General features: G+C 41.4%; 1 protein-coding gene across 1 annotated transcript in view; it reads left to right on the top strand.

Moving 5' to 3' along the window:
- LOC137278420 (acetylcholine receptor subunit alpha-like 1) overlaps positions 1-9,164 on the top strand; it is a 60,638-nt gene extending 51,474 nt beyond the window's left edge. Inside the window, exon 5 of the mRNA XM_067810735.1 lies at positions 8,238-9,164. Within this exon, the coding sequence (XP_067666836.1) occupies positions 8,238-8,408 (171 nt within the window). The 3' untranslated portion in view covers positions 8,409-9,164. The remainder of the gene's footprint in view (positions 1-8,237) is intronic.
- The last annotated feature ends 2,954 nt before the right edge of the window (positions 9,165-12,118 follow it).

Below are 12,118 nucleotides of genomic sequence, written 5' to 3'. Positions count from 1 at the left end.
AAGATCTGATGTGAGGTGTAGACGCACGCGACGGAGAGCGTCAAAAGGGGAGATCACTCAGACTGCATAAATGTCATGACCTCATTATGATGACGCTGGCGCTGAGCATGCTGTCGTTGATCCTGATGCTCCGAGGTTAATGCGCAACGTTCAGCAGTTGTAGAGACTGCATGTAAGATGCAAGAGGATCTCATGTCCGGAATACGTATCTGTTGTTTAGGAGTCGAGTTTTCCAGTTTCCATTTCGATTAATGCACATACTCTACTTTTGTCTCTGAACATTCAGACCGCTTCTGTGCTCCAGTGGATCGAGTGTCAGCCCAGAGAGCGGGATGTTAGTAGTTTGAACCCAGGCCTCGCATTTTGCTTATGACACAAGGACCTGTTGGCTTGTTGGATGTAACTTTTATACTGACATTGTATCTCACTAGGTAAGAACTGTAAAGTCGGCGTTAGTTCGTACCACTTCGAATACACAAACACGCACGCACGTGCTTACATCGCTTTGTTAAAGAACAATGATCTTGATCGCTACGTTAAACTCACCGCGCCGCCAGACAGAAGAACAATGTCTAATTAGCCCAAGAGGCCGGGTGCTGTACATTTGGTACAATGTAAAACTCTGTGAGAACAGAACAGCACGAGGCATGTCAACTTTTCGGTTTGAAGAATCTCATTCCTCAGGCAAGCGAGAAACCAGTGATTCTAGGTTCGAATCTCTTTCTATCCTTGTCGGCACCATACCCATGGTCATGGGTTTCACAGAAGACGTAAAATATTTATCACCCAGTTCTTCCATCCCTCATTACGATGATATGGCGTAACAATGGTAAAATAGGCATTGAAACAACACACTTTCATCCATGGGTCGATGTGCGAACCTCGTGAATTCACTCCCTGAGATATTGATGGTAATACAAGTGAAAGATGATCATCGGATATGTATTCAAATATTATGCTTTTTATGCTAAACAACGGTAGTACTGGTTTAATTCCCCCACCCTAAAGGGTTGTAAAAAGTGCCCGTCGACAACATCAAAAGGTTGCACATCTATATGTGGAGCCCCATCTCAGTTTTATTAAGACTGAGATTCCTGTGATTTGATACGAAATAGCTGATCGTGTATATTGGTTTATCGTGTTGCCGCTGCCATGGAGGTGATTGGTTTTGTTTACGTGGCGGGGGAGACTTTTGTTCCCACCTCGAGGCGGACCTCCGGCGCCGAGCTGGAATCAGATTTATAGAATATGGTTCTAAGTGGCACCACCCATGGTAGCAAATACTGATGTTATTGCGTTGCTGGAAACGCGTTTCTGATATTTTTAGTCAAGTTCTTCGAAGCGTTTTAATGATTTCCTTTTTCAAGAAAAAAAGTGTTGGCGTTTCAAAGTGATAACTGGGTTTTAGTTTAGTTTAGATTCCATTCAGTTGATCTTTAAAGAAGATCCTTTGTCCAGTGTGCATCTGAAGTAGTCGTGGTAGCTGATGGACATTACATCTCATATCGTACCACTATGCTAGATCTGTATGTCTCGTTTTTGCCTAGTGTGCGTGCAATATATATATGTCAATGCCTGACTTCATCAAACTGTGAATGTACCAGATCTGTATGTCTCATACTGGCAATGTGTGACTACACCAGATACACGTGTTCAGTGTGTGAACCAGACACGTGGGACTCGCATTGTCTATGTGTGACTGCACTTGATACGTATATCTCACATTGTCTATGTGTCACTGTACTCGATACGTATGCCTCACATTGTATGTGTATGACTGTACTCGACACGTATATCTCACATTGTCTGTGTATGACTGTACTCGATACGTATGTTTCACATTGTCTGTGTATGACTGTACTCGATACGTATGTCTCACATTGTCTGTGTATGACTGTACTCGATACGTATGTCTCACATTGTCAGTGTGTCACTGTACTCGATACGTATGTCTCACATTGTCAGTGTGTCACTGTACTCGATACGTATGTCTCACATTGTCAGTGTGTCACTGTACTCGATACGCATGTCTCACATTGTCACTGTACTCGATACGTATGTCTCACATTGTCTGTGTATGACTGTACTCGATACGTATGTCTTACATTGTCTCTGTATGACTGTACTCGATACATATGTCTCAGATTGTCTGTGTATGACTGTACTCGATACGCATGTCTCACATTGTCTATGTGTCACTGTACTCGATACGTATGTCTCACATTGTCTGTGTATGACTGTACTCGATACGTATGTCTCACATTGTCTGTGTATGACTGTACTCGATACGTATGTCTCACATTGTCTGTGTATGACTGTACTCGATACGTATGTCTCACATTGCCTATGTGTCACTGTACTCGATACGTATGTCTCACATTGTCAGTGTCACTGTACTCGATACGTATGTCTCACATTGTCTGTGTATGACTGTACTCGATACGTATGTCTTACATTGTCTGTGTATGACTGTACTCGATACATATGTCTCAGATTGTCTGTGTATGACTGTACTCGATACGCATGTCTCACATTGTCTATGTGTCACTGTACTCGATACGTATGTCTCACATTGTCTGTGTATGACTGTACTCGATACGTATGTCTGAACTAGACACGCTTAGGTCTTCTTGTCTATGAGTGACTGTACTAGATACGCGCATATCATTTTGTCTATGAGTGACCGTACTAAATACGCATATATCATCTTGTCTATGAGTGACTGGACTAGATACGCATGTATCATCTTTTCTTTGTGTGACTGTACTAGATATGCGTGTCTCAGGACGTGTAACTCTGAATGTACCAAGTATGTGAGAGAGAAACCTACAGTGTGAAGTATACTGGCGGTAAACTCATTAGCTCAGCATGCGATAGCCACGTGTTGAATTCCCCGCGTAGTTTCTATAGTCACATACCAAGCCGGAAACTGTGCAATACCGCGTGAGTTCAAGATGTGCTGAAGATTGTTGGCCGATATGCTGTTGATATATCAAAGTCAAATGCCCGACAGGTATTCTGGGAGAGGGTGTCTCTTCGAAATGCCCGACGGGTATTCTTGGAGAGGGTGTCTCTTCGAAATGCCCGACAGGTATACTGGGAGAGGGTGTCTCTTCGCGTCAGAGGATGACGGCGGGGGATGGGGAGCTAAGAGTATATGCGTAAATGCGGGGGAGGGAATAGGTTGCATTGCTCTTCATTCCATGTTCCCTTAGAAAAAAAACTGGAATGAAACACGATACCACGAAAACATTATAAAACTGAAAGTAAGTGTGTCTAATTGAATAAAAAAAACGCAAGAAACCTGTCTTCACATTTTAAATCCACAATGTTCTGTTCCTTTCAGTTTCCGTTACCTGATAAAACTTTGTGTTTTATAGTTTAACCACAATGATATTTCAATATTGTTTAGAGATAAATCCTAAACCAATTAAACTTCGCTTAAACGAAGTCGCCTTTACGAAGTGTCGAATATCACTAACTTTTTCGGAGCCCCTTCAAGTTCATTAAATGATCACTGACATTCTCGTGAAAAAACGGGTTAAGAAATGAAGAACTATGCAGACGCATTTTTCAAAAAGCTGTATCCGCCCCAGTACGGTAACATATGACAGACAACTATTATGTTTAAATTCTCAATAATTGGAAGTAATTAATTACCCGTGTATAAATAAATAAATCAGACCCGTGGTGTAGCAAGCACACCGTACATGTTAATAGCCGTACATGCAGGTATATCGCTTACTAACGTGCGATTCCTACAGTCGGGAAAGACATCACGTGATGGCGGCCATATTGAATGTCAGGGTTTTTTCTACCTGATAGTATCACAATCGCTGAACATCTCCCAATAGCCAGCACGCTGGATACACTCATGATAATAAACCTTTGAACGAAGGAAAAGAGGTGCTTTTTATCCACATATCCATATGTTATCGCCATAATCTTGCGGTTGCTATGGTAACTAAGACCTGTACCACGTGGTCGAGGGTAATAACGAGAAGAAAGTCCGACTGTATAAATCCCCCAGTTACGAGGACCCGGGCCGTGTACATGAACTCTGTGGAATATATTCCACTCCTCGTATGCTATTACCATGCATGTGTAGACAATCCGTTTCTCAAAACCCTGGTCTCAACAGAAGCATGAATGGCGAGTCTGAAATAGCAAGAACAATGCAGACAGTTCTTTTGTACTTGAATAACTATCAGTGTCTGCATAATTTTAAATATAACATCAAGATTACCGTTTAAGTGAATGTTAATATATCTTTATATTGAGGAAAACAAAGTTGAGTAAATCTGTTTAATGTGAACTTGAACCGGTATTTATTGTCAAAGGGGTCCATTGTTTCATTAGGGGTTTATTAAAAGAATTCCTTGTGCCACATGCGCGAGTGAGTGAGTTTAGTTTTACGCTGCACTCCAGCTATATTCCAGCTATATAGCTCCTCTCATTCAAAAACAAACAAATTTGTATTAGTAGGGCATAATCCAAGTACAATTTATGAACAAACTGTCTTGTACTAGTGGATCCCATACAAGCGCCCTACATATTTAGTTGTCATTGTTGTTTGCGTCGCACATCAATATCCCAGCTATGGCGGCGGTCTGTAAATAATTGAGTCTGGACCTGATAACCCAGTGATCATCAGCATGAGCATCGATCTGCGCATTTGGGAACCGATGACATGTGTCAACCAAGTCAGCGAGTCCGACAACCCGATCCCGTTAGTTGCCCTTACGGAAGCATTGTCTTATGTGGCAAGCATAGGTTGCTGAGGGCCTATTCTTAGAAAGTATCCAAAAGATAAGAAGAGAATTAAATGTTGGTGCCCAAAAGCGCCTAAAATGGAAGAATCGTTGCTCTTAGCGAACAGTTGTGTGTTCTTTGAAGTACATACACCACTGTTGAAGTCATGTTATAAATAAACTGTTTACCAAAGAAAATCACTGCCGTCAATTCAAGGTCAGCTAGCATGTGCTGTTTGAAAATGTATTGTAATGAAACAGCGATGCTTCAATCAGATTCAATTGAATGTTTTGCAGACTTTCATGTCGCTTGGAAACAATCTATGGCTTTTTTCCTATATTTCTTGTAAACGTAACCTTTTTACACCAAGTACTCTCCTGATTAGTGTTTCGTGCCCGTGTTTATAGGAGAACTGTTGACGTTAAGTTCACCATTTGAGCGCTGACAGCAGTTTCACGATCTCATCACTACCCAATAAAGAAAGCCGTGGAATGTGGGATATTTTCTTGTAGTCGAGATGGTTGGAGATATCTTCGACGTTGATGCCCAAAAAATCACCTTATGCATTAAAACCTGAGTGGTTGATGTGGACTAGTTTCATTAACTTTAAACAAGGGTTATATGTTAGTTGACGTTAATTCAACCTAGCGTTGTTCTTTTATTGCTGTTCATGAGCCAGTTTCGGCTTTCGGTGTATCTTGACAGGTTGCTTTTATGCACACCTTACCTGTGGTGAGAGGCTCTTGAATGAGATGTGTTTCCTTATAAGTTATACTTGAATGAGGTACAGTGGAAACAAAGCCTTTGTTTATAAACTGTAGGCAAGCTACCCGCCCTAGTCGGAAGAGGCAACTAACGAAATCGGTAATCAGACTCGCTGACTGGTTGACACATGTCATCGGTTGCAAACTGCGCATATCGATGCTCATGTTGTTGATCACTGGATTGTCTTGTCCAGACTCGATTATTTACAGACCGCCGCCATAGCTGGGATATTGATGTGCGACGCAAACAACAATGACAACTAAATATGTAGGGCGCTTGTATGGGATCCACTAGTACAAGACAGTTTGTTTAGAAACTGTACTTGGATTATGCCCTACGAACACAAATTTGTTTGTTTATGAATGAGAGGAGCATGACCTAATTGTGATTCAGTGGTCATATTGTTTTGTTATGAATGCATTTCCCACCGTTTGCCCGGAAGTAGCGAATGCGTGCTGCCGTGTAAAGTATTTTAATAACCGACTTCTAAATACATGTTTAGTGTTAGACTTTTACAGACATACAACCTGCAAGCACGAATATGATGCAGGGTGGGGTAGTCCAGTGGTTTAAGCGTTCGCTCGTCACGCCGAAAACCCGGTTTCGATTCCCTACGGGTCAAGTGCATGAAGTCCATTTCTAGTACGTCGCCATGGTATTTGCTGGAATATTGCTTAAAGCGGTGCATAGTCATTCTCACTCACTGATGTAGGGTGTTCTTGTATTTGACAGTCCCGTTGCCCCGCAACAGTTTAATATAACCCGTTTTCGGTATAAAACACCATTCACTCATGTAGTGATTGTAAACATCATAAGTTCTTAAATCCAATATTTTTGTACCGTTGGTGTTATTCAGCCCTGTGCAAACGTAAACCCGAGGCGATTATATCTGCGTGATGTATGAATATGAAAGAAACTCTGATATGACAAAGAAAACGTTTCTCCGTAGATAGTGCGGATGCGTTAAATCCTCGTATTGTACTCATGGATGAGTGTCGTGACGAGTATACAACCCACGAGTATATTTACAACGAGTGCACCATGTGTGATGTGATACTGATAACACGCTAGGAAATATCCCGTCTTCTCTGACCCATCATACCTGGCACATCACGTCTCCACGTAAACGTACTTAGTTGCGATGAGATGTATTCAGCGTGTCTCATCCTTTCCCTACTCTAAACATACGCCCACAATTTTCCTGCACTTACATGAGTTGCTCGAACGCCAACACACTGGGATCAGATTTATCTTCCACACTTCGGATACCTTACATTCGTCCATCAATTCTACTCTGCAACATACTGACTAATCCACGATCTCACTACCCGTGTTGCATTGACATTTTTTAAATCTGATTTGACGTTAGACTATGTGACTTCACCGACGGCTACAAAAACCTCTTCCCACATATTCTATCCCAATTTTACTTTAAGTGTCCTCCCATTTGCCGTCCAACTAAACAAGGTGTTCTGAGTCTCCCATCACCCAAAGTGCTCTCAGTATCCTATCATACAAGGGGTCCTGAGAAATCCATCAAACGAAGTGAGTTCAAACTCCGTCTCCTCTATCACATGGTGCCCAATCGCGGCACTTCGCTAGATCTTGGCACTTCCAGTGACAAACAACGTTTCATACCTTTTCGATGGTTTCATGGTTGTCAGTTGCCAGCAGGAATCCAATAATCCTTTCAGGAATGACATATATTCGATCTAACCATCCCCAAATTAGCCAGCTGTTACGTCTCTCAACAGCTGTGACAGCCAAACATGGAGGTACGCTTGGTCAGGTCTAGTATTTGGCGATCGCGCAGTTTGGAACCAGAACTGGGTCTTAAATACGACGGAAATATGGAACCGGAAGTAAGCTGGGCCCCGTTTCGCATATCGCGCAAAGGGATCCGGGATCGCATCGTAGTACCGGAAGTAGCGCCTCACGAGACTTTTTACACAATATATCTCTCTGTCTCCCCTCACACTCAGTATCCTAATGTATGAGGTATATCTAACCCCTCATTTCAGCAATCTTCAACTAAAGAAGCCCCTCCATTACCAAACCTGCCTTGATAACACGCGATCTTGTACGAGGTGGCTCCAATGTTCCATCACGCAAGATGTCTCAAACTTCAAACATTTTTTTTCCAAATTCCAGTTTTCCCAAGTCTTCCGCCGAACAACATGCTGCCAATCCCCCGATCACTCCCATTAGTTCGTCACATTGTTCACATGCAATCTCAGTATGATGGAGACTTCTGGTGCAAGGACTTTCTTTGTCTTGTGAATGATTACTGTAACTGATTAACACTGTAGTCAACATGCACACAATACGCAACAAAATGTCTGTGAGATATCCACGCTACATTTCCTGCAATTAGAGTGCACATCATAGCTATAGAACTGTGAAAGTCAGTTGCATGCTCTTAGCTGAAAACACTAATTGGATTCAATTAGGAATGGTTTACAATCTTAACATTACATTGGGAAAATCGTTGACCCTCGGTTGTATTACATGCTATGATCAAATTCATTCTTTGACGTGATTGCTTTGAGACAGGGACCAGTTCATGCAGTAAATCACAATAATTCATTTGCCTGCGCAATTTCTATAAGATTTAAATATTCAATTTGGTAGCATTGTACTACTGGTAAATTTATTATTGCTATATTTTTCTCGATAAATGTACATAATGATCTAAGGAGTTTTTTGTTTTGTTTTTTCAGGAAATCAGAGATTGGAAGTACATCGCCATGGTAATGGACCGCTTCTTTTTGTATATATTCACTACTGCAACGTTCAGCGGCACTCTCAGCATCTTCCTGTATGCCCCATCGCTGTATGATGGACGGGAACAAATGGAAAGAGAAGACCCCAACGCAACTTGCGTATATTAGTTGTCTCCCTTGTGCATAACTCTTTTTGTCAGTGTGGGTCAAATCGTGATTGGTGTTGAAGCTTAATTATGCACATGCAAATCCGAGGATCATTCTGCGTGACCGGTTCCAAACCAGTACAGAGACGCTTTGCATTCATTTAATGTTTCCAATATTTTTCTACATAAAAACCATCGTAGTTTCATACAAATATACCGGCAGCATCCAAGAATTGGATTAGACAGCATTTCAACAAACAACAAAGGGAGATTACTCTTGTGAAAGGAAGATGTCTCTTGTGCAAGGGAGATAAGTGTTCACACTGCCAGGAATAAGTCTTCTGTCTGTATTATCCTGGGTTAATTTGAAAAATATTTAATTAGTTCATGTTTTTCTTTTAGTGCATATCATAAAAGCATTTAAGTTTATTGCAACGTGATTTATGTATTTATCTTAGTAACTACTACTTTTATTCATCAATTTTGGTTTTTGTTTCATGTGTACAGATTTGAAATATTATTGCACCGTTTGAATTCATATGTTGAATTGTCCATAGTTTATCATTGACTGTCATTCCTTTTGTACAAAGACGTATGATAAATTATTTGAGTGTCCCATTATAATACATGTTTCTTCTGCTTCATTCATCGTGTGAACTGCTGGTGTTAACTGAATTCAGTGTTTCATTGTATATATACGCGCCGAACTACTTTTTGGTATTGGGTATTCAGTAAGGCAACAGCCTCACTTTCATAATAAAGTCATAGATAAGAAAGATAGCCTTTGTTGAAATTATTTATCTTAAATGTACTTACATTTGCCGGACAAGAATATACATGTTACGTTATGTCATTTTCAAAACGAACAACAAAATTCTGATATGATGTAAACCATTTCATGTACTTCGGGCCAGTGGGCGACGGGGTAGTCTGGTGGTTATTGCTTTCGTTCTTCATACTGCAGTCTCGGGTTCGGTTCCCCGAATGGGTACAATGTGTAGGTTCACCTTATGCTGTTCCCCTTTGTGAAGTTATTTTTGAAAGGGGCGGAGTAAAACCATGCTCACTCACTCACTCACTCACTCACTCACACACATAACAGAACAGATTTCCTCGTGTAAAACATATATAGGTGTTGAATGCAACAGACAGCTGTGTTCTTTTTAAGGGAGTAAAATGAGACAGCAGAAACGCGCGTGGTGTTATGAACTGACACGTCATATGTTACTCCACGATGACCCACGGTGAGATCAAGGTCATAATGTCCATGTCACATCAACAATAATTATATATACCGAACAGCAAAAGAAGCGCAACTCTGATGTTGTCAAACGTTTAAATAGGAGACATAAACATGAAGGCTTACTTTTGTGAGATTTCATTTTTTTAACTTGCGTTTCTTTCGCTGTCAGTAAAATGTCATGTATTTACACACCACCTGGTAACGTCATTTCATAATGAATCATAAACATAAGCCTAAGCCAATGATATATATACTGAGAGAAACAAGTAATGGAACTCCATGCGTTCTTTGAATATTTTCCCGTTTTCTTCACCAGCTTTGAATAACGCCGTGGGGGAATATTGAGAAATAAATAAAGGAACGGTGCCATAAAGCTGTGTTCCGTTTCCGTTTCCCTCGGTATATAATCAGATTCATACGAGGGGATCAGCTTTTAGCGGTGAAGTCTTGTTATAATGTGAATGGATTGGTGTCATCTGGTCACATTCGTCGACACTTGCATCCGACGGGTGTCGGTACTATTCAACTGAACGATTCAAAGAGTTCAATCACCTGGATACCACTCCAGGCACGGTTTGGAATATGAAGTTGATACCTATGCCATATGTGAAGTTCTTGACAATCCTGTGATTGATGAAATTAGCAACAGAATCTGGCCACCCAATCCTTTCAGTCGCCACTTGAAACCGCAAGCGATTGCTGGAAACATAATCCAAAACTTGCAAAAGACTATGGCGCTTCTGAATGTACTGATCTACAATCATTCATGCCTACATTCTTAATTCGGTTTAAACGTTCATACAGATTTTCTAACGTTTATTTCATGTTCATTCGAATCTATTATGGTGGGCGAGCGGGCTCTGACGTCGGTCTGGTGATCCTGCGAGCTTTAGATCACGGGATCGAGTGTAAACACCTTGGCGTCAACTTTGTGTGTAGACTCTTTCAGTGTTGTCACAACTCCTAGTGAACAGTACACAACCATTTTCACTAAAAAAACCACACGAATCTGTTGGTTTATGACCAGATGTTGGCCACATGAATACACCTAGTTGCGGGTATAGTAACGTGCAGTAAACTTGGGCAAAGTACTGTGACGATGCCACCAGGCCCACCCAGGTTTGAATCGGTACCTCATAAGCATACGAAATCCGCAATAAGTCGATCCGCCTAGTGGCTATAAAAATGCTCCCCGGGGATCATAATACGATGTGCCGTTGAGATGGACATCCAATGATCGAGGGGGAAAATAACAGCGCCTGGAGCATAAACTAGCTGCAGCGATGTGTGCGCTATTCAAATATCTAATAATACATTACAAAATGCGTTCATGTGATATAAAACATTCGCACAACGAGACCAGAGCGGAGTGCATTAATTTTCTATTGTTTTATCAGCTCCGTGGGAGTTATACAACACAATTTGCAAGGCTCTGCAGCTCTAAGTTTGGCATTCTAATTGTCATGACAACCAACAGGGTACACAATCTCGTTGGATCAGCAGGCACAACCGTACAAAGAGGCAGACAGATAGTTGCTGACATATGCTCTATAACATCAGACCTTACACGAGTCTACAGCGGTTAGCCATCCTCCTAGCTCCGGAGCCAACATGGCATCGCTTACTTTTCTTTGATTTGTAAACTTCGACTGATTTGTAACCTTTAACTTATGGACAGTACCTCACGTCTAAGTCATATACATTTTCTTACAATACAGTAGCTATTGTTAAAGTGTTGACACCGGGTGTTGGTATAAGGGAGGTTTTGCCACCACCTAGTTCCCTCACCAAGTATAACATTTCTATGTACTTTGTACCAATAATTTGTCGTGGCCTAACCTATCTGTTTTAAGGGTTTCCATATAAAATCAGTATTTTCCCGATCCCCATAGAAAGAATCCGACGTTACACCTATTCTGACGAGCTATTTAATGACTTCACAAACAACAGTTCTGGAGAGAACCGTTAGGAGCTATAAGGTAGTGGGCAGGTCCAGGCAAGGATGGTAACGTTCAGGCCACCTGAGTTCCAGCACGAGTACCCCACACCAGAGACTGGCAACAACAGAGCACAGTAACCATCTTCAAAGCTGCAGCAACAGTAGGTGTTTGTGTTTCACAATATGGGGTGTAATTAAGGTCACTAGCTGCATTAGCAACAGAATTAACTCCCCTTGGCAACTCTCCAGCTGTCCGTCAACGTGCATTTAACAGACGCCTACCTCATTCAGAGTTCCGAGTTAAACTGGGGCGTGGTGGGGCCACAATGACGGGTTTTGCTGGGGTAAAGTCTATATGTAGTGTGCATGATTTTCTTGCTTTTAAATCCCAAGCCCTTTTTTCGCAAAGTACTAAGACGGAGAGGCGAAAAAGTATTCATTTGAAGGTATGTTGAATCAAACAATTGCAAACCTGTCGGCTTTTCTTACATGAAATCCACAATATCATATATAAGCATATATCAGTGCGGTACATAACGGTAAGAATTTT

The sequence above is a fragment of the Haliotis asinina genome, chromosome 3, assembly GCF_037392515.1.
Source record: "Haliotis asinina isolate JCU_RB_2024 chromosome 3, JCU_Hal_asi_v2, whole genome shotgun sequence".
In the NCBI taxonomy this organism is placed as follows: Eukaryota; Metazoa; Mollusca; class Gastropoda; order Lepetellida; family Haliotidae; genus Haliotis; species Haliotis asinina.
The sequence above is the reverse complement of the archived record's forward strand: the minus strand, read 5'-3'. Positions and strand labels throughout refer to the sequence as shown.